The following is a 25,161-nucleotide window of genomic DNA, read 5'->3' on the forward strand; positions in this document are numbered from 1 at the left end:
CGTCGTCGTCGTGCAGCATCGCACCATCTATCCCATCACCGATTGGAGGTGTGATTGGCGGCGGGGGCGGCAGACGTGGCGGCGGCAGCTGCTCCATTATGGCGGAAACATTTACGTACTTTTCCAGATCCCTTTTCGCATCCTCCAATGCGTATTGGACTTTCTTTAATAACTTTTCGGTTGCAAATACATAGACTTCGTCGGAGCACCTTGAGTCCATTTTTTTCCTCTGAATAAATTAATAACCTCGATCAGATAATAATTTCTCTCGAACCCGCGCCGACTCGTGACAGCGTGTTAAATTATTAATATTTTGTTAAATTAATAAAATTTCGCTAGTCCTAATTCAATGAGGTTTAATTGTAGATCAAACAAGCTAAGCTGAGAAATCTATTGTTTGGATTGGTCCAATTTAGAACATATTTTATTTTATCCACCAAATTTTTTCTCTCTCTTAAACAAAACATAAAAGACACACATGCAAGAAAAAGAAATTAAAGGTTGTTATTACTCACCTCGAGAAAGAACTTCCACGCAAAAATCTTTGAAGACGATGTAGTATGAAAAAACTAAGATGAAACGTTACTTAATTATATAAATAGGAAAAATTAAGCTTGGCGTAAGTTTTAAGAAACCTGTTTACTTTAGGAAACCTAAAACAATTAAACATCTCTAATAATACAATTGCAGCATTGTACGTTCGTTCCATTTCGTTTTTTAAATCTATTATTATTATTATTATTATTATTGCATGTCTAACTCTAAATTTCATGTAAAAATTAAATAGAAATACGGCCCACCACACGTGCGAATTGGGCCCCACCGTGTGTTAGTTTTGAACGTTGATGAATTGAGGCCTCACCATAATTTCGTGGACGTCAAAACAGGGGAGAATTTTTTTTATGGACCAATGAAGAAGAAAGCCCAGTAGTTATTGGACTATTAAGGCCGGGCCGTAATTTTATTTGGGCTTAACATGTTTCCATAATCCATTCTCTTTTTTTTGTTTTAATGAGTAACATTAATCCAAAAGCAGCTGTTTGCAGCATCTGAATAATTCCGCTCTGATTTCCGGCAGTAATCGATCGAAATTTTAATGGAATCGGAAGTGGGGGCGGCGGAAATAGACCGCCTGGAAAGGGGTTTGTTGCTGGACGGCGGCGGCGGCAGCTCAGATTCCGGCCCGGCCCGTATGAATAACGAAGAAGAAGAAGAGGACGCTGTTGTATTTACGGCGTCGTTTTGTGAAGCGGAAGAGAGTTTCTTAAAATACCAGACGGCGAGGTGGATTTTGTACTCTCTGGTTTTGATAGTGGCCTGGGGGATCGGCTTATTCATGCTCATTTATTTGCCTGTTCGGAGGTATATTCTCCGCAAAGACATCCGCTCCCGATTACTCTACCTCACTCCAAACGCCATTGTTTACAAAGTAATCTCTCTCTCTCTCTCTCTCTCTCTCTCTCTCTCTCTCTCTCTCTCTACTACTGTTTCCATTAAATCATTTTGGTGCTACATTTGGTGAAAGTATTGCGATATATATATTTTGGGAAATTAGGGTTTATGATATAGTTATGTGGTTTGATTCATGGTTGTGCTTTGTTTGAGAAAGCGATGATTTCGAAATAATTGTCCATACTCCATATTGTGCTCGTATCGTAATTGTCGCTGTAATTGATTAATTTCGTTGCGATTTTTACGAACAAGAAGTTTGCGTGTGGGCTCAGGTAAGAAGGCCGGTGCCATTTCCGTGTTTCGGTGTTCTCAAGAAAGAGAAGCACATCTTGCTGCCGTCAGTGGCTGATGTTGTAATCGAACAAGGTAAATCCGCACGCATAATTTGTGATGCCACTTTACATTTTTCCAGTTATTAAGTCCGCACAATTTATTAAGTCCGGTTGTTGTAAAATCGGTACTGTATAAAAGGATACTTGCAGTCCTTTTTCGGAGTGTACTCTGTTAGAATAGAGAACGTTGGAGTTAGAAGGCCTCCGAGCGACGATTTTCGTATACAAGGCGTTGCCAATCCTCATGCTTTCAGGAAGGTATATTCCATATACAACCCGGGTCTAAGAATCTTTCTAAGGATACGATTTTCATTACTCACAAGCTTTATGATTTATTTACCTTCTTCACAGGCTGTTCTTGTTCGTCTATCCACCATTCGAGACGAGGCATTTTCTGGACGAATGGAAGATATTCCTACTCCGAGTGCCGGCCATTCTTCAGTTGCTTTCGTATGTATCGTATTAACGATTCTTGATTAAGATTGACCAATTGTTTCGTCGTAATTAGAAGAGTTTCCTATACTGATAAATCTGCAGATGTCTCCTTCAAAATCAGTGAGGCGGGATACTGTTTCCCAACTCGATGAGGTGGTGATTTTGCGAAAGCTAGAGGAGGTTGGCAGTTCGGTGAAGGTTGGAATTATTACCGATGTTACCCTTTATCAAATATATTTTCTTCTCCTGCGCTTATGTGGAATTGTTTTGCAGAGAGTTCAAACTTTGTTTGAAGAGCAAAACCTCAAAGTACCGGAACTACTTCTAGACTGATGTCAACTTCTTGCACATAACAAACGAATTACGCGTGATGCTAATACTCGGAATTCAGCTACCATCTTTCGGATGACTTTGTAAGTTACACTATAATCCCTCGAGATTTGACTTGTCGTATTTCTGTAAATAATTTGAATTTCTACGCTTGAGATATTTCGTGCAGTGCAAATTAAAAGGCTGTTTGGAGTTTGGTGCAATAAGCTGGCAAAATGTTACCCCTTATTTAATGTGTGATCACATGGTCATAAAAGTATACGATTTCAGTGATTCTATTTATTAGCCTTTATTTTTTTTCTTTTTCGAATCGAATAGAAAACTCAACGGTCGTGAAACCATTTATTAAAAGGGTAAAATACGGCTACTCCACGAGGTAAGGTCAAATTACGAAAACAACTTTTTTTCTTGTTTGGGTAATTACAACCACCTCTACTATGAATTTTCTTACATGTTCAATCTTATTGTGCCAAATTTAACAGAATCTTCGAGATTCCGTGAAATGTTCTCTAGTTTGTATTCGTTTTGTGCAAAAATGCAGTTTTTGATGCACTACAATAATGTTTACCATCCAAAAGCCACAATCTTATGATCATCTTGTTTCAAAATGCGGAGTTCGAGTTAATATAAACTGAAGAATATTCCACATAATCTAGAAGATTCCGTTAAATTTGACACCGCAAGGGTGGACATGTAAGAAGATTCATATTTGATGGGTGATTGTAATTTCCCAAATATGAGTAGTCCCCCCTCCCGGCGGGGTGACCAGCCCTAATGTACCGTTTATTAAAAATATACATTTAAAAATAAAAATCTTAGTAGTACCATATAATTTAAACAAAAAAAATTACTTCTCTTACATTAAATATTTGTCGTGAAAAACAAGAGAAATTGCCTTAAAAGAGGAAAACTCCATTTGTTTGATTGATGTTTGAGCAATATATAGATGCAGGGCCGCATGGTAGAGATCTGCTTACTTAGTGGTCCAAACCAAACATTTATTAAACTTTTGGACATTGTTCATGCCTCGTGACTTTTCTATTTTATTTATTATTTTATTTATTTATTTATTATTATTATTATTATTATTATTATTATTATTATTATTATTATTTATTTATTTATTATTTATTTATTTATTTATTTATTGCACTTCTTAAAAACGATATTGACACGTTGGATTTTTTTTCATTCTATTTATTTAAATTCTCAAGTGGGCTTCTCTCTGCATATCATAATTAGTCAAGTTAACCAGGCCCCAGCAATAGCAAGAATATTTACCTTTAGCTTGGTCTATACATATACAGCTGGTAATTAATTTTGTCTAATTACTAATTAGCGACAATTGTATTTATTTATGAAGGATTAAGGTCAACTTAACACTGTGTCTGGTTCAGGGACACACAATTGTGATCCTAAACAACAAAACACATAATAACACACACCCATGTGTATGCGTGTTTAGTGAGTAATTATTTATGTTGTAGATCTACGGTTTAAAATTACATAATGTATTTCACCAGGTGTATGATCTCATAAGTCTATATGCATACTGAAGATAAAAGCATCAAACGTAAGTTTAATCAACCACTCAATCATCCATTTATAAACTGGCATGTGGTAAATAAAAAAAATACAACCACCTTAATTTTTGCAAAATTAAAACATCATTTGAATACAATTAATTAATTTTTTTTATAACTCAATTTGATACTAATACATTAAAGTTGCTACTTTAGTAGTAAACATAATTTTCTTTTAAAGTGTATGTGGTTAGGCAGTGGGCTAGAAGCCTAGAACAGATAAAATAAACAAGATCCATTGAATCAATTCTTAATTAGAACTTAAATAGGTTAATTGTTCTGCAGACTTAATGCATATGCACATTTTCTTCTATATTTTATATTGTTTAATCAATTATAAAATAAATAAATTAATCTATGTTATTTGTTTTTTTTTTGTTTTGTCAGAGTTTCATTTGTGTTCCGAACTCAATATCAGATGGAGTAGTTCAATTTATGTAATTTTTTATTCCAATAATAATAATAAATAATTAGAAATCTAGCACAATATACTGCAGCCAATCTCCTGAGCAAATAATTTATTGTTACTCTGATACAATTAGATTAATAAAATAGTATTATTGAACACTCCAATTAATACATCTACACTGTCAGCATAGCCACAGGAAATAGAGAGGTAATATTAAATAAATAAGGGTAAATTACAAAAAACCCCTCTTGTTTGTATAATTACAACTACCACCTGAACTCCTCAAATTTAGTGGAATCTTCGAAGATTATATGGAATATTATCACTTTGTACCCGTTTTATCCCATTCGAACTCCATTTTGAAGCAAGATGATCATAATATGTGTTTTTTGGCTTGTATATATCAAATTGTTGTGCATCATAAACTGTATTTTTACGCAAAACGGGTACAAACTAGAGCACATTCCACGTAATCTAGATGATTATGTTGAATTTGACACCATAAGGGTGGAGGTGTAAGAAAAAAACATAGTTGAGGGGGATAGATGTAATTATCCAAACAGGTGGAATTTTTTTGTAAATTGAACGTAACCTTAGGGGTGTTTGTAATTTACCTAATAAATAAATAAAAAGAATAAAAAAGAATATTACAATAGTAGGTTTTAAAACTTTTATTTGTAGGTGGAGAAATTTAATGTGTACAAATATTTATCGATATTAAAAACAAAAACAAAAATATTTTTCTGGTCGTAGATGCTCTGCCTAATATTTGTTGGGATGTTAGTCACACACACAGTACAAAAACATCATCTCATGAGTGTGTGTGTGCGCGCGCGCGTGGCCTACACTCAGCTACAAAATAAAATAAAATAAAAAAGCCAAATAAAAGACACACTACTTTCTCTCTCTAGGAAAAGAAGCGCTTCTCTCTCTCTCTCTCTCTCTACACACTGTTACTCCTCTCTTTCAGATTCAATCCCATCAGAGAAAAATGGCCTTCTCGTTTATTTCGCCATCCCCTTTTTAAAAAGCACACTCTCACCCCCACCCCCACCTCACGCGCGCCCACCGTTCTCACTTTCTGTGTTAGATATATAGTACAGATATTCGCATATACGCTTGTGTAGCGATACACATTGTTGTAGATTGAGATATATATCTATATCTATATAAATATATAGATACAGTAACATAGATTCTGTGTAGTGTGTGTGTGGGACAGAGGAGAGGGGATTGCGATGGCGGCGTCGTCGGCGGTTTGCTCATGGCTAATGGCCGCATGCATGTCTGTCGCTTATGAGAAGGAATCGTCCATTTCCATGCTGTCGACGACGACGTCGTCTAATCCGTACCGCCTCAGCAGATGGGCCGCCCGTCGCCGGAAGAGAGTTCTCGCCCAATGTGCTCCTCACTTCTCCGGCATTCGGAATCTCATGAATTCCTGCTTGGCTTTTGAGCCCTGCGACAACTTCTATAAATCTTCGAATGCCTCCGACAGTTTTTCCGGCTTCGGATCGAGGGACGCTCCGCTGCATCGAAGTCGCCGGAAACTCCACAGACCGTCTGCCCGCTCTGGTTTGTGTAATTTCTGCTCGCCGCTACTTTCTGCTTGTTCTGATGTTTATCGTGTTTGATGTTTCTTAAATAATTTGATTAGGGCTTTTAGTTCTGATTCATTTACTTGTCCTCCTCATGAATCGATTTCTGACTTGCCCCAATTTCTCTCTTCGCCCTAGTTTATTATCAAATTGTACAGTCATGGGATTCAATTCGTAGTGAATGGGTTAATAAAAGTGAAATTCAGTTTTGTGTCATTTGAAAGGATGTTTGGTGACTTTGTGCTTTGTTGTTGTTCATAGATTGTGCATGAACCCTGTTATCTGCTCAGCTTCTTTGGGCTAGAGGCTAATTTAGGTTAAGTTGTTGTACTGACTATATCCATGGAAGTGTTGTTAGTTGTTACAGTGGGCTGCTTATGCATTCTGGATCTCGTATCCTGATTTGTGTTTTATTTCACTTTACCAGTACTCGACGAGTGTAAATGGTCCACAAGACCGCAACTAAGTTTTTTTTCCTTAAAGTCAAAAAAATATTTTATACATTTAATCTATGATTGTGAAGAGAGGATGAATCACGATTTTTGAACACAGGATCTAAATCGTTTTTTTATGAAATGAACATTGGTTTCTGAGATAGAAAGTTCGTCATATGCTTCTATTGTTTCGAGGGTGATTTAATTCAATGCATACGGTTGTGACCTTAATAGCTTTTAGTTATGCCAAACACTAGCTTATGTTTGGCAAAACTTTGACTAGTAATGTAATTGATTAGGAGTTGTGAAAATTTTGCATCGTGATTCATTAGCATGGTTTTCCTGGGGCATCAGTGTATTGTGTTGATTATCTGGTTTGCGTGTGAATTATAGGGGAAGCACTGGCGATAGCTTTAAATTCGGTCGATGAAGTCACACCCAAGAACAAACCTCTAACCGAGCAAAGGCGAGTGGTTGTGACTGGTATGGGTGTAGAGACACCACTTGGTCATGATCCGGATGTATTCTATAATAACCTGCTTGAAGGAGTCAGCGGCATTAGTGAGATAGAGTCTTTTGATTGTTCACAGTATTCAACTGTACGTCTGGATTTTTTAATCTTGTATCTTTTATCTTTTTTCATTGTTTAAGTCTAGTTCTTGTAATATTTATTATAAGAGTTTATGTTTGCAGAGAATTGCCGGAGAGATCAAGTCATTCTCCACAGATGGCTGGGTTGCACCTAAACTTTCCAAGCGAATGGACAAGTTCATGCTTTACATGCTGACAGCAGGAAAGAAGGCTTTGGTTGATGGAGGAATTACAGAAGATGTTATGGAAGAATTGAATAAAACAAGATGTGGCGTGCTAATTGGATCTGCTATGGGCGGGATGAAGGTATGTATAATTTCTTCTTTGTGCAGAAATTAGTGATGATTGTGGTTGTGGATGAACTATTGTAAAATTAGTGAGTGAGTTTCCATGGCTGATATTTCTTGGGACCCTTTCATTTGCAGTCAAAATGTGATTATTTATCTTTTTTTTTATTTGGTTCTTCTTTGGGACCTTTTACTGTTGAGATTACATAACCATTTTTCAAAATTTTGACTCATTAAGTGAAAATAGAATGCGTGTTTGATCACCTGATAGAAAATATTTTTCAGTTTTATAAATTTAATAGCTGGTTAAAGTCTCCCCCGTTCAAAACCAGCTGCTCGAAAGCCTTGAAACTATGAAGATATGTGTTTCTTTGTAATAGCTTTGGCTAATAAATTTTCTTTTTGCACATGAAGTATATCTTGAGATATAGTGTACCTTCCCTCTTAGTTGGTTTAATTCTTGGACAGGTTTTTTACGACGCAATTGAAGCATTGCGAATCTCATATAGGAAGATGAATCCTTTTTGTGTACCTTTTGCAACTACAAACATGGGTTCTGCCATGCTCGCAATGGATCTGGTTAGACAAATCTTTTCCTTCGACTATAGCAGCTTTGATTAATACATAACTTATCAAATTCATCCTAAGCTTGATTATCATAGGGATGGATGGGCCCAAACTACTCAATATCTACTGCTTGTGCAACTAGCAACTTCTGTATTCTCAATGCTGCTAACCACATCATCAGAGGGGAAGCTGTAAGTCAACTTGCATCCTTGTTTGAAGATCCATATTAGACTAGTTCAATATTTTATGTGGAACCCACTAGCAAATGTCTGAAGATAGACCATCCCATCTCTTTCCTTATCCTATTCTGATGCTCGTTGATATTTTGCAGGACATGATGCTTTGTGGTGGATCAGATGCAGCAATCATACCTATTGGTAAGTCATCGTTTTCTTGCACAAATAATTTTCGGAATCTTAAACTCCATTTTAGGCCATAATAAACTGTGGTACAGGATTGGGAGGCTTTGTTGCATGCAGAGCGTTGTCACAGAGAAACACTGATCCTTCTAAAGCTTCACGTCCGTGGGATACTGTAATGTTCTGTTTATTTTGTATTCATCTCTAACCATATTTGGAATTTGGGGAATATAATCTGAAAATCAGTATGCGGTCTCGTGGTAATTTATCCTTTAATGTCAGAAAATATTCCCATGTCCTGTACTCGAATTATCGTTGTTATTATTTGTTGGAACCTAGGGTACAAACTGAAGCTCCCTTCCATTTCTTTCGGAAGGGCGTATTCTATAAATAGTTTATTTATATTATCTTGAATTGATTTGCATGAAAATTTATCAACTATCTGAGATAGCCAATTAAAAACACTATTTAGCATAATTGTAACAAATTGTGTGGGAGATATAATCTTCTGATGTGCTGTGATTATTACTCTAGGGATACCTTAAAAGTTCAATCCATATGCATATTTCAAGTTCTAAATCAAAATGACTGTGTTTATCCACTATCACGATCTGACTTCTGAGTTTGCATGGGCATCGGTTGTTGAACTCAGTAATCAAACAGGTTAATATGCTTATATCAGAGAGAATGGAAGGACAATAGCAATGCAAAAAACCATTTAATGAAGAATCTTTTGCCTTAGTGACAGGAAAAGAGCTGGTTACAGCTCCATAGTAATTGATCTCAAGTATCAGTGCCCACCTATAACCTTAAATTTTATATTGGACAGAATCGCGACGGATTTGTTATGGGAGAAGGGGCTGGAGTGTTGCTCTTGGAGGAACTCGAACATGCTAAGGTATGCTGAAATTCTAATTTACTGCAGAGTTAATATTTTTGTCATGTATGCAGGGGAATTCCTTGTTGACTAATTTATTCTTAAAGATAAAAATCTCCAATGATTTGTGGATGAGCAGAATAGAGGTGCAACAATCTACGCTGAGTTTCTTGGTGGAAGCTTCACTTGTGATGCGTATCACATGACAGAGCCTCATCCTAAAGGTACTATATCCCTTTTTCTCTAACCTAAATTTTATATTTGGGTTGAGGATTTACTATAGAATCAGACGTAAATAATTTTTACGGGAATTTTTATGACCTTTTTTTATCTTATTCAATCAAGCAGGAACTGGCGTTATTCTGTGCGTTGAGAAGGCTTTGGCTCAGTCGGGAGTATCCAAGGAAGATGTAAATTATATAAATGCACATGCAACATCTACTCCTGCTGGTGATCTTAAGGAGTATGAAGCACTTATTCATTGTTTTGGACAGAATTCAGAGGTTTCCACATAAACTCAAATTCCGTTTTATGCCTTATGTACTGTAGCTTTATTGCAGAGGTTTGTGTAATCTGTGGCTAATTCTGCTATTTCACAGTTAAAGGTGAACTCCACTAAATCTATGATCGGGCACCTACTTGGAGCAGCTGGTGCAGTGGAGGCTGTTGCAACTGTGCAGGTTAGTATGATTAGCTAATTGAATGTGCCTAAGAACTTTTCTTTCTGAGCCAAACGTGTTAATTTCGAGTGCATATTCAGTTTCTCCAATTTCACGCATTGCAGTTTTAAGTATTAAGAATATGAATCTTAATATGATATATTAGCTAATTGAATGTGCCTAAGAACATTTGGAACAACAATCATTGTTAAATTGAGCCCATTGTCTTATTGTAGGCAATCAGAACTGGTTGGGTTCATCCAAATATCAATCTTGAAAACCCAGATGAACGTGTGGTATGCTTTTTTCTCCGAATCCCTTTTCAGTAATTTCATGCACAGACACGATAGTGTCGAACCGTATTGTTCTTTTCTTTTCTAGTTTTTAAACATGTTTTCCATAAATTTATTACATTCGTAAACAACACTTGATTCAGGATATGAACGTGCTGGTGGGACCCACAAAAGAAAGACTGGACATTAAGGTGGCATTGTCTAATTCATTCGGCTTTGGTGGACACAACTCATCGATTTTATTTGCTCCATACAAGTAGAAATTTACCGTGCTCGAATTGGATAAAGAACGACGCAGAGGTATGTAATGGATTTTGGCAGTTGATGTTGATTCCGAGGATAAAGATAGGCTATCAATACAAAAAAGACTGTAAGCGCGCACTATTAGTCATGACCAAAACCGAGGAAATATTTCCGTACTAGTTTAGTATCATGTGGAGCTCATTTTTTGTGTTCTATCTTTTCCTGTTATGTAGAGACCTTACTTTCTGTGGCAAGCAAGAGTGAGTACAAAGCTGCCTTTTTTTTTTCTTTCTAAATTTCTCGGAATTATAATCGATATATTAGTTGGTTTCTCAAAGTACGGTTTTGCTACTCTGAGTTGTGTTGGAGTAGCATTTTTGTTGTTGAATGGAGGGATGGTTTTTAATTTGCCCAAGAATCTAGTTAATTTGATATCTTTGTAAACACTAATCACATGTTTTAAGACTCATTAGAGTTCTCTATTGCTAAGACAAATTAAATTAGCTAGAAATCAATGACTAATTAACTACACATTCTTTTATGGGCCATCAATAAGGCCCAAAATGTTACAATCAATAGGCCCTTTAAATGTTTTATCCAGTATTACAATGAAAAAACATTTAATAAATTAATTGTATTTGGATGAATTCATTCTGTAATAATGGAATCCTAGCAATTGTCTAAAAAATGTTTTAATTTATTTTTCACGGATAAAATATATATACAATTTTGTTAACAAGTCTGCATCACCATTCATGGATTAATATTCCCTCCAACTACAACCATACACCACCTACATTTTCTACACCTACCACGTGACGCCGCAATCCGCCACCAGTGTGGCGGCGGCGGTCGTCATCCCACAACCGCACAACACTTCCGTCCAGGACATCAAAATCCTGGCATCTGTACCACCCCATATCTCCCATTTTCATCACCACCATCACTCTCTCCCAATCGTCCACCCGCCGCCCTAATTTCTCTACCACCACCGACCCACCTCCGTTAATATTGCTTCCGCCGTCAACGTCATCTTCGCCGCCTTGCTCATTATCATAATTATACATGCTGAAGTACTTCCCTTTCGGGCTGCATTCACACGACGTCGTGGGCTCGCCGGCCACCTCCACCGCCGCAGGTTCCGGACGAGGCGGCGGCGGCGGTGTTGATTGCTCCGGTCTTGACAGAAGCGGTACTGGTGATGGTGATGATGATAAAGCCCTGGTGATCCTCCACCAGCTAACGGACGCCGTGAAAACGGCTATCCACGCCCATAACATATTGTTGACGGCGGTGTAAACTCCGTAGCTCAAATAACTAACGGCGAGAGATTCGAACGGAGAATCCAACACCTTCATTTCTACCTCTCTCTGTGTATGTATATTTTATTTCGTTTTTCTTTCTCTCTCTAGTTTCTTACAGGTCAGAGAGTTGAAGCGGAATTAATAAATATATGGAGGAAGAAGAGGAAATCTGGGCCGTTGGATCAGATGGCTCGAGAGAGGATCTAATTATAGATGCCAAGAATCGAGAAAGAAGATGCTAAACATGCAATGGCAGATCCAGTAATTTATACCCCAACGCGAGTGCATATTCTAAGACACGTTTCAGTTAATTTGTGGCCACAAGATTTATTTGAGGGTGAAATGGTAATTTGAACCTCCAAATAGGCCCGGAAGTTGAAAGTTACACTCAAGGGTATATTGGTAAATTCGTAATCTTTCGTGGATGTTACGAGTTCCTTAAACCCTTGACATTTGATTGGAATCCCGAAACCCTAATTCATAAAATTCCCATTTCGAATTTGAGAAGAAAAAAATAAATAAAAAAAACTCAGTGAAAATGGAGGAGCTGCAGAAAGCATATCAGAGTGCATTGTCACAGGCGCAGGAATCGACGGCGAAAATCAGCTCATTCGTTTCTTCATTAGAAAAAGCAAAGTCCATCGATTCTTCTTCTGCTACATCTTCACTTGGCTCGTCTTCTTCTGCTTTGTCTACCGATCAATCTCAATTGTTACTCACCCGATCCTCAAGGTAATTCAAAAAATAAACCCTATTTACCCCTTTTTAGTTAACTGTATCTATTTGAAGCTTTAATGGTGGATTGGTCGTACTCAGTATTCTTTCCAGCTTATGTTGGTTTAATTTTAAATTTGGCAGTTTCTCGAGTTTCTATTACGTTTACCAATTTTTTTTTTTGGGAATCGAGAAGCAAGAGGAACCACTTTAAAATATATGATGATGAATATTTTAATGCAGAAAATTTGTATCTCTGTGGACCTGCTCGAAGCTTTGTGGAATTTGCTTTGTTGCTGGTATCTTTGTCGGTTACACGCTGAAGAGACGCGTTCGTCGATGGGTTTCAAAACTTCTTCGGAGGTTGAAGGATGATTGACTTGTTTGACTCTCGATGCATATGCATATGAATATTAGTGGAGGTACATCAAACACTATAGAGATCTTCTTCTTTGATGATTAAGAATTTACGGAAATTTTCAATTGATTGACGTTTTGAATGCTGTCATTTAAGTTGTTCTAGTTGGAATTATATAGCTTCACTTTTTTCTATATTTACAATTTGGCATCGTATAGAAGTTTATTATGTTCCCATACTCTATTATCCACTGCCTCTTCCCCGTCTTTTTTGGAGAATATTTACACCTGCATAGACACGCACACGCGCACCTGCATATTTGCTCTTTTGTAAACTTATCTATCGCAATAATGAGGCTGCACAATTGGTTTGTACTTTGGCTCGTTAAGTGTGAATCATCTTGCCTTTTAGTAAATTTTTGAAGCAGGGGATTTTGGTTTATGCATGTCAAGTATACTCTGAAACTGATGATATTTGTCTCGTGAATCAGTTTCCGTAACCAAAATGCTGGCAGCATACATATTCCCCGTAACTCGGTTACATTCCTCGTCATTTTGATTCATTCAACTAAATATATAACTCCAGCTTGTTACACAGTTTAGAAGCATAAGCTGACTATTATTCGGTGTTCCTATCATTTAATTACATATAACAAATCTACCTTCTTTTTTTTAGGCATCCCTTACTTGATTTGGGGAATTTGACTAATCCTATTTGTAAAACAAAATGTGCACTTTAAATTTTATCTGAAGAAATAAATGTATGTATAATGCGTGTATACATGAATAATTACAAATCCGGATTGTGTGGTTATTTCCGATATTCTTGCATCAGAAGTACTCTTTGTGAAATTCGAACCTTGTCGAAGTCTTGTAAGTCAGTTCTTGTGATAGCTTCTTTAGCTCCTTTGCTAAGATAGGCATACCACAGTAGAAAACACCTGCACATTGATTAGATAACCTGTTAACGAATCTCTATCCAGCTACAACTTTTACGACCGAGGCCTCAATTAGAAGATCAGGATAGAATCAATAGACATGTTCGTGATTATCTGATTGATTAAATCTGGTCAGAAATGTCTTACCTACTGTCGAACATGGATGCTTTGAAGCTATTTTGTTGAAAACTTCTCTCCAATTTGGCCTTGCAAAATGTGTCCTTACCTGAAACCAGAATACGATAAATTGTCTTAGATTCTAGTTTATAAGCGTTTTACTGTTTATTGATTACAATTATAAGTCGTTGCTAATCACAGATATTATTGAAATCGTGTGAAGAAGGGGTAGAGATATTACTCTAGTGCCAGATAGGATATCAACTCCATGTTTAGCATGGTTTAGAGCTTGCACCATTGTGATAAGAGTTGATCTTGCATCCCCCTCTTCATAAACACTCGTCAGATAATTGTGCATCTCGATTTGACCCTATTCCATTTCGAACATGATTAAATTTTCAAAGTCCTTCATTTAAAGCAATCATTTAGAACAGATAATTGCTCGACTAGGAAAGAGTAATTAATACCTTGTGATCTATTTCAGCTACTTCATTCATCACTCCTTTGAACCACTCAAAGGAACCAGGTTCTCTGGTTACCCAGTACAAATGAGCACTCCTTATTTTCTGTGGTTTCTTCTTTCCGACTGACGTGTCGGTTGAAGAGGCGAAACTAGTTGAGCTTTCATCTGATTGACTGGTATCTGTATTCGAGTCCTGATCGATAAAAAAAAGACATTTTAAATTGCAGATTTGACTAAAATATTGTAATTGCTAATATAGCTAGTGCCGAGGCATACCATTTGATCTTCTGATTTTGTATTGTTCAAGAGATCCTTGAGGATGCTTATGAAAGGAGTAGCTCCGATTCCTAGTCCTACAAGTAGTAATACATCATAGTTCTGGTAGGCCTGTGCAGGTGCTCCGTAGGGTCCATCAACGAGCAATTTAGGTAGACTGCACCAACAAAGTGTGATTTTTGTGGTTTTCTAGAGAGTATATTTTAAATGACAATAAATTATGTTGGCCAAGTTACCCTGCTTGATTAACATTTCCGAGTGATCCAAATTTTGCCCGACCAATCACAGATGTTGAACTATTGTTTTCCGTAAACACTCGCTTTAGCTCTTTTGTCCAATCACCAACTGTACGGATATGAACACTCAGGTAGTTGTCTCCTGGTGCTGAAGTGAGTGAAAATGGATGCCTGAAAAAAACACAAAATTAATTTGCGTACTTCTGTGTGTGTGTGTGTGTGTGTGTGTGTGTGTGTGTGTGTGTGTGTTTGTGTGTGTTTAGTGGTGATGCTTACCATTCAAAGGAGGAGATTGCAGGACACTGCAGAAAAACATACTGTCCACTTTTGTATTTGAATCCATTTGGCTTCGCCATGACCAAGGTGAATACACCTCCCGGAAGTACAGAAACCTATGAAGTCGAAAAAGAAACTCGTAAAGCTATTTTAGACGTGCATATTTACTTCATCTTAGCGAGAGACGAAAACTGAAAAATGCAGTGAAATTACCTTCAAAATCCTAACTGCGTAATGTTCTGACCTGCAAGTTCTCAGGCTTCTTTCTGCTAGATAAAGAAGCAGCGGAGCCGATATGTACATCCATGTCTGCCGCATACAATAACAGATGTTACTTACTAATTACAAGAGTAGACTAGACAAACACATGTTGCTTGGTAATAATTTCGTACCGTTTTCTGGTACCATTTGTGAACCAAGAACAAAGAAGTCCCGTGTATCAGAAGCAAGACATACACCACACCAAGAAGATGATGCGAATACCAGAACGCATTGAACCCCGTTAATTTATTCAAAGGTTGAGGCAACTTCACCCCTTTTTTTCTGAAACTCCGTGTAGCTAGTGTGAAGGTGATTATCATAAGCACCACCATTGCTATACCAGTACAGCCAATAACACCGACCAATAGGCTAGTGTATGTCGGTTTTTCACCTCCAAAATCGGAAGCAATTAGTGCAAATTTCTCAGGTGTTGATCTAACCAACCTTGGGAAATCACACGTTATATGTATTCCCGCATGTACTACAACTCCAACCACTATAGCACATGCAATCACCTGAAAGTCGAGAGTAGCTTAAGTGCAACGAAAGGCAGAAAAAAAAAACTTCAATTTTTTTTTTTAATTACCTTGTGGAAGTTAATGTTGTCGTCGAAGGGGATGAATAGCCTAGCTCGAGTGGATCTTAGCCATGTGAGTATGTTGCGACAAACGGGTAGGAGAATTAGGGCCATGTTGAATTTGAGTGTTTCGGCGGCTCCTTTGGCTGTTGTCAAGCAGTGACCCATTATTTGGAAGGCGGCTTTTTGCCGGTACTGAAGGAATTTCCAGGTGAAAAGGCCGGCCATGGCTAAAATCCAGAGCAGTAGAATCCATCCTCGTTGCCAGTTGTCGAAAAGTGGGGACACGATTTTGTTTATTATTTGGCTACCAAAACTCCGCTTCCATCCTACGCTCGTTGTGCTCAGTGGTCTGCTGTAGTTCATGTAGTCTTCTCTTTGCAGAAGAAGTGTTTCCAACTGCCATAACTGTCGGGATACAAAATACGGTTAAAATATATATGGAATTTGTTTTTAAATTATTAATTTAATATATTCACTCAAGATAATTGATAGGTGGTACCTCAATGTAGCCAAGGCGTTCAGGGTCAAGCTCTTCCATTATTAAAGAAGCGTATTCGTCGGCACGTTCTTTCAAATTGGCCAGCTTATTTGCAGAAGCACTCAGCATTATTAACTGATTCGGTCAAATAATTAATCACAGACTACATTATTAGAAAATTCAAATAAAAAGATAAAATTAAAAAAATGTATGTCCCAACCTCTTACCACGACTTGCTCATTGCTCATCACTCTAATATATTAGATAGATTATTGTTTGACCTAAATCTTGATTTAATTAATTAATTTATATTTATCAGTTTTTTTTTTTTGGTTTGAGAAGTTCACCAAGAATATTTACCATACCTCTTGCACTTCATCTCTGGTGATTTTTCCATCCCCGTTAACATCAGCCCTGTACAGATCAACCGTTAATAATTAATTATTTTTCTTTACATATCCAAAAATAGGAATATCAAAAATAAAATAAAATGAAAATAAATTATAATTAATTTAACCATTTATGTGTGAAAGGATTCAGAATAAGATTTTACTAGTTGAGAGTCAATTGTTGTGACGCAAATGAGAAGTTGTGTCATTTACTTCTTACTCTTATTACTGAATCTGAGCTGGAAAGGGAATTAAATATTTAAATTCTAGTTCCGATCTCATTTTCTCAGCCAAAATACTAAAAATTAAATAAAGTTATAGGGTACTAAATGAAGAACGTAGTATTGTGACTTGTCTGTACTACATTACATATGCATATTAATAAGGACTAATTTGGTGTGCTTGGTAATAAAGTAAACTAAAGTGAAATAAATATGAAAATGGAACAACTTTCCATGAAAAGAAAGAGGGACCATGGGTGAAATAATACAAAACTTTTTGGCTTGAAAAGAAAATTGAAGTGAAACGCAAGTAATAGGTTAGAATGGGCACAAAAATAAGGACTAATAATCCAACTAATAAAAGTTAAAAATGCAAATCGTGACAGATAAAAATTTTAGGAAAAAAAAATACATGTCGAAGAAAATCTGGAGACGAGCGTCGAAACTGTGGTCGGATATTTGGAGCCAATAGTCATGCAGCTCCGCCTTGGTTACTCCGCCGGTTTTTTGCCTCCGCCGCCGCGCCAGAGCGTCGAAAACCCCGAGCGCAAACTCCTTCGAATCCGCCATTCCTATATTATATAATGAAATTTGTGACATTAATTCGAAATAATATTATAAATTCATGCATGATGAGAGATTATAGAGAGAGAAATAATTAAATGGAGAATTTATCAAATTTGAGATATGCATTTTCGCTCAAATAATTTGTGGATTTTTTATTTTATTTTTCACCTATGCATTCGCCGAAGTCCTGCCGGTAGAGTAATCCGTCCTTAGCCAAAACGGCGAACCTAGCCTCCACCTGTTTCCACAGCGCGTTAGGGTCAGATTCTCCGGCGGTGGTGCTATTACTGATAAACCTCAGTCCGCCGAGAGCTCTCTGCGCGCTGGATTTGTTCCTCATCATCTTCGTCTTCATCTTCATCATCTCCCTCGCCGTCGCCACCGCCGTCTGGTGCTGATCCTCCGCGTCCGACGTGGACGTCCTCGCCGACGCCGTCCTCCTCCACGAGAACATCCGGCGCAGCCTCGTCGCCGCCGACGTGCTCCGCGCGAGGAAACCGTTGTTGAATACCGGCGGCTCCTCTTCCGCCGCCGCCGTCGTCGGAGCGACACTGCAGAGAACGACGGAGTTGACGTCGAGCTCGAGGGTGACCTCAACCATCTCGTCGGATTTGACGCTTTTCCTCAAATCGTTGAGGTAGACCGGCAGCATTGCACCTCCGGCGGCGCCGTAGAGCGGCGGATCTCGCGAGGGTTCCGGCAAGTCAAAGGAGCGGCTGTACCTGGAGCTACTCCCGGAGGACGAAAGCGTCCTCATTATATCAAAATCGATAAATTAGTAGTAACAGAAATCAAATCGAAACAAAATTAATCAGCCATTACTACTGAATTGCATCGTTATCAGAAGCGAAATCGGAAATTGAGAATGAAGATGAAAAAGGGGGAAAAATGGGGGAGCAGGAAGAAGGCTTGGGTGACACGCCTAGTCCCTTGTGAAGAGAGATGTTAAAACAAGCACCTCCCAACCTCTCTCTCTCTCTCTCTCTCTCTCTCTCCTCACTTTCTCTCTCTATAAGCACGCACACACACACAACAATTTCAACGCTTTCTTTTATCTGCCCAAGTCGTGCCTACGCGGAGTAGTTGGACCTTTACTTTTTTTACTTCTATTTAACTCTCTCCTCTTCTTCCTTTTTATTGTTACCCTTGTTTATTTATTAATTAATAAATATTACTTTCTCCATTTATATCTATATATACAATTTTTTTGTCTAGTTGTACTGTTGGTTTTCTGTGTGCGCAATGTAGTTTATATATTACAAATACATATATAGATTATTAAATATTTGCTTGAATATTAAATAATATTTTATGATTAAAACAAAAATTCTTTTGGGGTAGTACTGTAAAATGTACAATGTACATCATCGGATTAGCCTTGTCTTATAGTTAGTACGTGTACTAGTTGCAGAATGAAGCTTTACCTTGAAGTATCGTGATGTCATCAATATTTGTTCACCTATTGTTTACTAGTAATTAAGTATCTGTACAAACTTACAATTATAAGAGCTCTAACTATATATTACATTCCTTGGTTCCCAGTATTTTGGATTTAATTTGATTAAAACAGAATTAAAAAAAAAATAGTACATTCTAAATACTCGTAAAAAAAATTCGAAGGTGTCGCCCCCGGAATCTCCGTCATCGGTATATTGTTGGCTCGGCAGCCACATAGGACAAATATAGATCAATTTTTCATTTTAAAAACATGTCTTGTGAAAGTCATTGTGTATTGTTTCTTAATTACCTAATTCCTGCTTATTTTATCTTAACTTTGTAATGTTATTCCATTTATCTTAATAGTGTGATTATATATATACATAAAAACAAAAATATTTAATTTTCTTTAAACACCTAGTTGGTATGTGTCTTAATTGGTGACACGCACTACAACCTTTATCGCTTTACGCGACGGATATAAACCGTCAAGAAAGACCAAAAGCGTCGCAAAAGCCCTAAAATGTTGACTGTGTTTATGTGTCAAGATTAGTTTCAAAAGCGTCAAGAAACACACTTTATACAACGGTTTTGAAACCGTCGTCGGGAATACAAAGCGTCGCAAAAGCCCTAAAATGTTGTAGTGACGACTACATTTTTGCATGCCCTTAACGACTGATATAATCTGATTTTTATTGTCGTTTGTACTGTACAAATTTCTTTTGTTTTCTTTTATTTAACCTTTTCTGCTTTTTGTATGAATCTTTTATTCCAGGTCTTTTAACACCATTACCAATGTTACAAAAAGAAAATAATAATAATAAAAATACCATGGACTATATTAACAATTGCACATTGTAATGTATTCCACAGTGATCTTTATCCAAAAAAACTAAATAAAATAAAATATTTTCGTTCGTAAGTTATGAAACTCAGCTCAAGGTCGACGATAAAAAAAAATTGGTAAAATGCGTACAAAAAATCAAGATACTCGAACTCGGTTCGTGTTTTGGTTTGATTAAAGCTTGTTGGTGTTTGATTCGATTTCTAATCAAAATAAACTCAAACACAACTCTCGAAGTTCAATAAACATTCAGACAAACTAGGAAAAAAAAACATTCAGACTTGCTCATAATTCTTTACCTGCTTCTGTAGTTTAGTTGTAAATTCTAGTGGCTAGTCATTGCATTAGGTAAAAATTTGTGTGTCAATTTGGTAAGGCTTTTGAATTTGGGAAGGAATAAAGGAAATAAAAAAAAACCTAAAGAAAAATAAAATAAAAAAGCTCTAATAAAAAAGCGGACCAATCAGGTATTGTCGTTGAAATCGTAATTATTAAATTTCGTAATATATATTTGAGAGAGTCGTTGATTTCATGTTTTATTCATTATTTATTATTTAAAAAAAAGAGTGAAATCCCGAAAATTATAAATTATTTTCAGAAATAAATAATATTGTAATGTAACTAATTCGTGTCGCCCACTCAAGCCTTCCCGCGTAACAAACTACCAAAAATTATATTTTAGAAATTAAGTGGTAGGTGGTCTCGTTTATACACCACATATACTACTTTTTTTTTTTTTTTTTTTAATGAAAGAACACGCAGTCAATTGTATAAATACACTGGATAACACTCTCGTATAATTGTTCAAAATCATACGAGAGACGTAAATTACAGTAGGCTAACTACATGTATGACAAGCTCGACCTAGCACTGAGTAAACTTATACTCTCGTACAATAACTTGCAAATCATACAAGAGACGTAAACCAAACAAAATTAACCATGTGTGACAAATTCGGTCGCTGACCGTTGACAATGAAACTCTCAGAATATACTTTTTCCTTCTTTTATCATTTTTTTTCTTTCAATCGGATTCCCTTCTTATTGGATGTGAATATACAGGTGTATTTATATATTCTTTCGAGTATTATAAATCATAATAAATTCTGTTATACGTGTATAATGAAGGTTCGCTATATATATATATATATATATATATATATATATATATATATATATATATATATATATATATATATATATATATATATATATATAAACAAATTATAATTAATTAGTTTGATTATGCACATCAAGACTTTTTCTTTAACTGAAACGAGTTACGAAATCTATATTAAATAGACCATCGCATAGTTGTCATTATTTGTATTATTATTATTTTAAATATGAGAAGATCATAATTAATGTGTTGGCCTGGGAAATTGGACCAATTGTCTAATAATAAACTCACAGATTATATATTGATACGTAAATCGCTATGGATAAATTAATTTTGTACGACGAATTCGACCTAAAAAATTAAAGTATTTCCGTTGCACTTTCCTTATAAAGTGTCACATTTTGGCTAGAAAACCGCGTTTAAGTATTTTTTCAATCGAATATATGGAATTAATAACCAAAAGCTATTGAAATGTTTTAATTTTTTTATTAATATTTGTACGTGCATCACACGTGAATAATTATTAACTTTTACCTCGTTTATCTTTGTTACTGCTAATCATATATAACTAATTAACCGGACCAATAAAGTAATACAGTTAATTAGCACTTTAGAAGCATAATTTGAAAAATTCTTCCTCATAATGGATTACGAATCTAATGCAATCTTAATCAATCATCTCATGTTAGTATTGATGATTTCTGAAAGAGAAAATAGAAAATAATATTTGACTAAAATAAAAAGCTGTTAGTTGGACTGTAAACGTCAATTGTATGGATGAATGTTCTACAAGTAGTTGGATGGGCTACCTTCATTCACACACACACACACACACACACACACACATATATATATATATATATATATATATGCAAAAATATTGATAATGAGTTGGAAAAAATGGAGATGCGGGGGATCGAACCCCGTGCCTCTCGCACGCAAAGCGAGCGCTCTACCATTTGAGCTACATCATCGGATGAAAACAATATGTATAAAGATAAAAATTATCACTTTGACTTCATTGTGGGCTATTGCTGATACTGTTTTTTCCAATAGATCGGCCCATCATTAGAAAGCCCTTCAAGAATAACCAATACATAAGAATGGCGCGTGTTTGGAAGGTGCGGCAAAAATTGATAACGATTTGATAAAATTGGAGATGCGGGGGATCGAACCCCGTGCCTCTCGCATGCAAAGCGAGCGCTCTACCATTTGAGCTACATCCCCGAATGACATTGTTCAATTTATTTATTTTAATGTTTTCTTTTACCTGTTTACTTAATCTTGGGAAATATTTAATGACGTAATTATGTAAGAGATACGTACACACAAGGATAATCTCATTCATTCCCCCAAAAGTGTCATAAATAGCAAAAAATATCATTCTTCTAATGCAGTAAGCAAGTAAATATTTGGCATAACATTAAATATTTTTAACTGAATTTATTGAGTTTGTTTGTATATACTATATACCTCAATTTTCTTTTTTGAAAAAAAAAAACTTTAATTTATTAAGAAGGGGGAATGTTTTATTTTGAATTTGAATCAATTGAGTGAGGTCCGAGAAGGTAGGAAAGCCAGAGAGAAATCCACTGCAACAAGAAAAACGCGACGTATAAAAGAAAAATAGAAACCCACCCTTTAATATTTTATAATCCCAATCCGTTTTCAGTTTTCTGGAAACCCGATTTTCACCTTTTTTTTCTTTCTCCTCCGAAGCTCCCCCCTCCTCCATTATATCATATACTAATTATGTTTTTCCAATTTCTGGTTGTTGCTGCCTGCTGACCACCGCCTCCGCCGTGTCTCCGCCGCCACCATCTGGTATTTTCATCCCCCTTGATCCGATCGTTCGTTTGATTCTTCATTTACGATCATTTTTCTATGCATGCTTTTATCGTTTGTTGGCTTTGTAATTTTATGCGTAAATTTAATCTTCATTTTTTTGTGCTTTTTATTTTGCTCCGCGATGCAATTAGATCGTCTATTTTGCTATGGATCTTCGAATTATCGGAATTAAACTATTTTCTGCGATCCAATTGGATCGTCTGTTTTGTTAGGGATCTTCGAATTATCGGAATTAAAATTATTTTATGATTAGCCTGCGGATCTCGATTTTTTACTTCTCTGACCCAAATTGGGGATTATTTATGTGTAGGCATGATAATTCATGTGTGCCTCAGCATTGAATAATGCCGATTCGGATTTTCTGCAGATTCTGTTTGAAAAATCACAACGATTATGGCATATACATGTCATTTTTTTATGACTAGATGTTTTTGGTGTAAGTTCTTATTTATTTTGATTTTCAATGGTTTATCCTATCGGATGGATGTAACTATAGCTTATTTGTAGGATCTATGCCAGAAAATTTTTATATCTCGTGCATTTGCTGATTGCGAATATGGAAAAATTACGAGATCTCTGGTTTAAATTAGGAGCAAATCAGAGGTTTGGGGAAATGTTTTGACTTTTCTAGAAGATGTGTTCAGATACGTAGTTTTAAATTGCAATTATTAATCATCATTTATGTACTCCCAGCATTTTTATAATCCAATCTCCATGTGCAGGCCTCTTGCCAAAAAAGTTACCAGTCACATGGAATTATCATCAAATGGAAAGTGATTAATAATTAAATACACAAGAAACGTTAGTTTAAATCAAAATACCATTTTCTTGATTCCCCTTCCAAACTTGTTAAGCAATAATTCTGCCACCAACCTGTGATTAGAGTGTGTCAGCTGCAATGATCTATTTCTGTATCTGAACAATTCGTATATTTATATCTTATAAATTTGCAGTGGGAGCATGATTTGATGAGAGGGAGTCGCGCAGAGCAAGAACCGAAGGCCAGCAACAGATATCAAAAACATACTTGGGCATTCTCGTAAGTTCTTGTGGTAATAACAGCTTAGTACAAAATGGAAGACAATGGAGGAAGCAACAAGGTGACAGGGATAAGGCAGATAGTCAAGTTCAAGGAGTTCCTACAGAAATGGCAGCATGCCGCACTTGGGCCAAAGTGTGGCAATAACACACAATCTTCCGAAATTCGCGGAGGAATTTCACCCGAAATTACTTGTAGGCTAAGAGGGTCAAATGTACATTGTGACTCGGATGAGGACAGCTGTCAGAGCCTGGAGATGCCTAATGATGTACCGAGGGGTTACCTTGCTGTATATGTTGGACCGGAGCTTCGGAGGTTTATTATCCCAACTAGCTACCTAAGTGATCCGCTGTTCAAGGTTCTGCTTGAAAAGGTTGAGGAGGAGTTTGGATTTGATCACAGTGGAGCTCTCACAATCCCGTGTGATGCCGAGACCTTTAAATATCTCATACAGTGCATGGAAAATCACAGGAAAGAACAAGCTGATCAAAGCAATGCAGGTATGGTTAATCAATTTGCCTTTCTCTGCATTTTATTTCTTGATATTTCTGCTTTTTTATCTGAGGTTTCTCTCGGATCGAATGAAATCTATTCAGCTGCTTTTCAATCTCTATTATGTGGTCAATGCAGTTATTTGTTTTCACTAATCTTGGAAATCCGGCGATTTTATTTATTTATTTATTTAATTTTTTTTTTGGCAGCTGAAAACACATCGCCGGTAGAAGAGTGATGATGGTTTGACATCAGTGCTGTTTTTTACTGTGTAAAGAAAGGTATTTGGTAAGAGATATGACAACAATTTATTTTCTTTTTCTTCGTTTCGGTTCTTGAAGACTATCTAGATAGTTGGTATGGTTTTTGATCATCCTATTAGCCGATGATCATCGACTTAACCCCCCACCCCCTGTTCTCTTGTCTAAACTGAAACTGTGTTGACATTTAGATCTGGTTTTTCAATTGGATTTTTACGATTAATCTTCTTTGTTTGGTGCTGTGCTGTACGAGTAATTGTTTCTTGCAAGTTGATTGCGAATGCTGATCGTATCGTAATTCATTAATTAATCTAATTACAATAAAACGGTATTTGATTATTGTGATCTAAACCAAGTCATTGGACTGGCAGAAAATGTATAATATTTGATGATTGTTATAAATAGTTTCAATGACAATTGAAACCAATGCAATCATCTTTTAGTTTTTCAGTTATGTTTAGTTATTATCTTATTGGGCCTGAGGTAGAGTTATATT

At 36.4% G+C, this 25,161-nt stretch overlaps 6 protein-coding genes and 2 non-coding genes across 9 annotated transcripts; 4 read left to right on the top strand and 4 right to left on the bottom strand.

Moving 5' to 3' along the window:
• The first annotated feature begins 1,016 nt into the window (after positions 1 to 1,016).
• LOC105968015 (uncharacterized) lies at positions 1,017 to 2,855 on the top strand. Of its 2 annotated transcripts, XR_001173723.2 has the most exons (7): positions 1,017 to 1,429; positions 1,725 to 1,818; positions 1,924 to 2,042; positions 2,136 to 2,234; positions 2,322 to 2,417; positions 2,493 to 2,632; positions 2,719 to 2,855. XR_001173723.2 is itself a non-coding variant. In XM_012992602.2 (6 exons), exons 1-6 carry the CDS (start codon positions 1,097 to 1,099, stop codon positions 2,550 to 2,552), a joined length of 801 nt encoding a protein of 266 aa, XP_012848056.2. In that variant the 5' UTR covers positions 1,017 to 1,096; the 3' UTR covers positions 2,553 to 2,855. The 2 variants fall into 2 exon arrangements, 1 of the variants encoding a protein (XP_012848056.2); XM_012992602.2 differs by having other exon boundaries at positions 2,493 to 2,855.
• Positions 2,856 to 5,251: 2,396 nt separating this feature from the next.
• Positions 5,252 to 10,857, top strand: LOC105968014 (3-oxoacyl-[acyl-carrier-protein] synthase II, chloroplastic). Its single transcript, XM_012992601.2, has 13 exons — positions 5,252 to 6,116; positions 6,967 to 7,172; positions 7,267 to 7,470; positions 7,920 to 8,030; positions 8,114 to 8,209; positions 8,350 to 8,395; positions 8,473 to 8,552; positions 9,207 to 9,275; positions 9,394 to 9,478; positions 9,603 to 9,757; positions 9,854 to 9,934; positions 10,150 to 10,209; positions 10,350 to 10,857. Exons 1-13 carry the CDS (start codon positions 5,780 to 5,782, stop codon positions 10,464 to 10,466), a joined length of 1,647 nt encoding a protein of 548 aa, XP_012848055.2. The 5' UTR covers positions 5,252 to 5,779; the 3' UTR covers positions 10,467 to 10,857.
• A 268-nt stretch (positions 10,858 to 11,125) lies between these two features.
• LOC105967940 (uncharacterized) lies at positions 11,126 to 11,807 on the bottom strand. Its single transcript, XM_012992526.2, has one exon. The coding sequence runs from the start codon at positions 11,805 to 11,807 to the stop codon at positions 11,226 to 11,228; it is 582 nt and encodes a 193-aa protein (XP_012847980.1). The 3' UTR covers positions 11,126 to 11,225.
• Positions 11,808 to 12,193: 386 nt separating this feature from the next.
• LOC105968016 (uncharacterized) lies at positions 12,194 to 13,071 on the top strand. Its single transcript, XM_012992604.2, has 2 exons — positions 12,194 to 12,485; positions 12,711 to 13,071. The coding sequence occupies exons 1-2, from the start codon at positions 12,292 to 12,294 to the stop codon at positions 12,844 to 12,846; spliced, it is 330 nt and encodes a 109-aa protein (XP_012848058.1). The 5' UTR covers positions 12,194 to 12,291; the 3' UTR covers positions 12,847 to 13,071.
• A 306-nt stretch (positions 13,072 to 13,377) lies between these two features.
• On the bottom strand, positions 13,378 to 18,867 carry LOC105968012 (Riboflavin synthase-like superfamily protein). The gene is made up of 14 exons (XM_012992600.2): positions 17,795 to 18,867; positions 17,472 to 17,631; positions 16,815 to 16,863; positions 16,471 to 16,584; positions 15,978 to 16,376; positions 15,523 to 15,906; positions 15,344 to 15,439; positions 15,131 to 15,246; positions 14,855 to 15,025; positions 14,619 to 14,775; positions 14,347 to 14,535; positions 14,121 to 14,249; positions 13,910 to 13,988; positions 13,378 to 13,765 (listed from the first exon to the last, which is right to left on the bottom strand). The coding sequence occupies exons 1-14, from the start codon at positions 18,381 to 18,383 to the stop codon at positions 13,656 to 13,658; spliced, it is 2,742 nt and encodes a 913-aa protein (XP_012848054.2). The 5' UTR covers positions 18,384 to 18,867; the 3' UTR covers positions 13,378 to 13,655.
• A 3,060-nt stretch (positions 18,868 to 21,927) lies between these two features.
• TRNAA-UGC (transfer RNA alanine (anticodon UGC)) lies at positions 21,928 to 22,000 on the bottom strand. The gene has a single exon. It is a non-coding gene; the product is annotated as a tRNA-Ala (tRNA).
• A 180-nt stretch (positions 22,001 to 22,180) lies between these two features.
• On the bottom strand, positions 22,181 to 22,253 carry TRNAA-UGC (transfer RNA alanine (anticodon UGC)). The gene has a single exon. It is a non-coding gene; the product is annotated as a tRNA-Ala (tRNA).
• Positions 22,254 to 22,350: 97 nt separating this feature from the next.
• LOC105967996 (protein SMALL AUXIN UP-REGULATED RNA 51) lies at positions 22,351 to 24,888 on the top strand. The gene is made up of 3 exons (XM_088826827.1): positions 22,351 to 22,850; positions 23,828 to 24,413; positions 24,615 to 24,888. Exons 2-3 carry the CDS (start codon positions 23,948 to 23,950, stop codon positions 24,641 to 24,643), a joined length of 495 nt encoding a protein of 164 aa, XP_088682953.1. The 5' UTR covers positions 22,351 to 22,850; positions 23,828 to 23,947; the 3' UTR covers positions 24,644 to 24,888.
• Positions 24,889 to 25,161: the final 273 nt, after the last annotated feature.

This window comes from Erythranthe guttata, chromosome 12 (assembly GCF_056151865.1).
Source record: "Erythranthe guttata isolate IM_541 chromosome 12, IM_541, whole genome shotgun sequence".
In the NCBI taxonomy this organism is placed as follows: domain Eukaryota; kingdom Viridiplantae; phylum Streptophyta; class Magnoliopsida; order Lamiales; family Phrymaceae; genus Erythranthe; species Erythranthe guttata.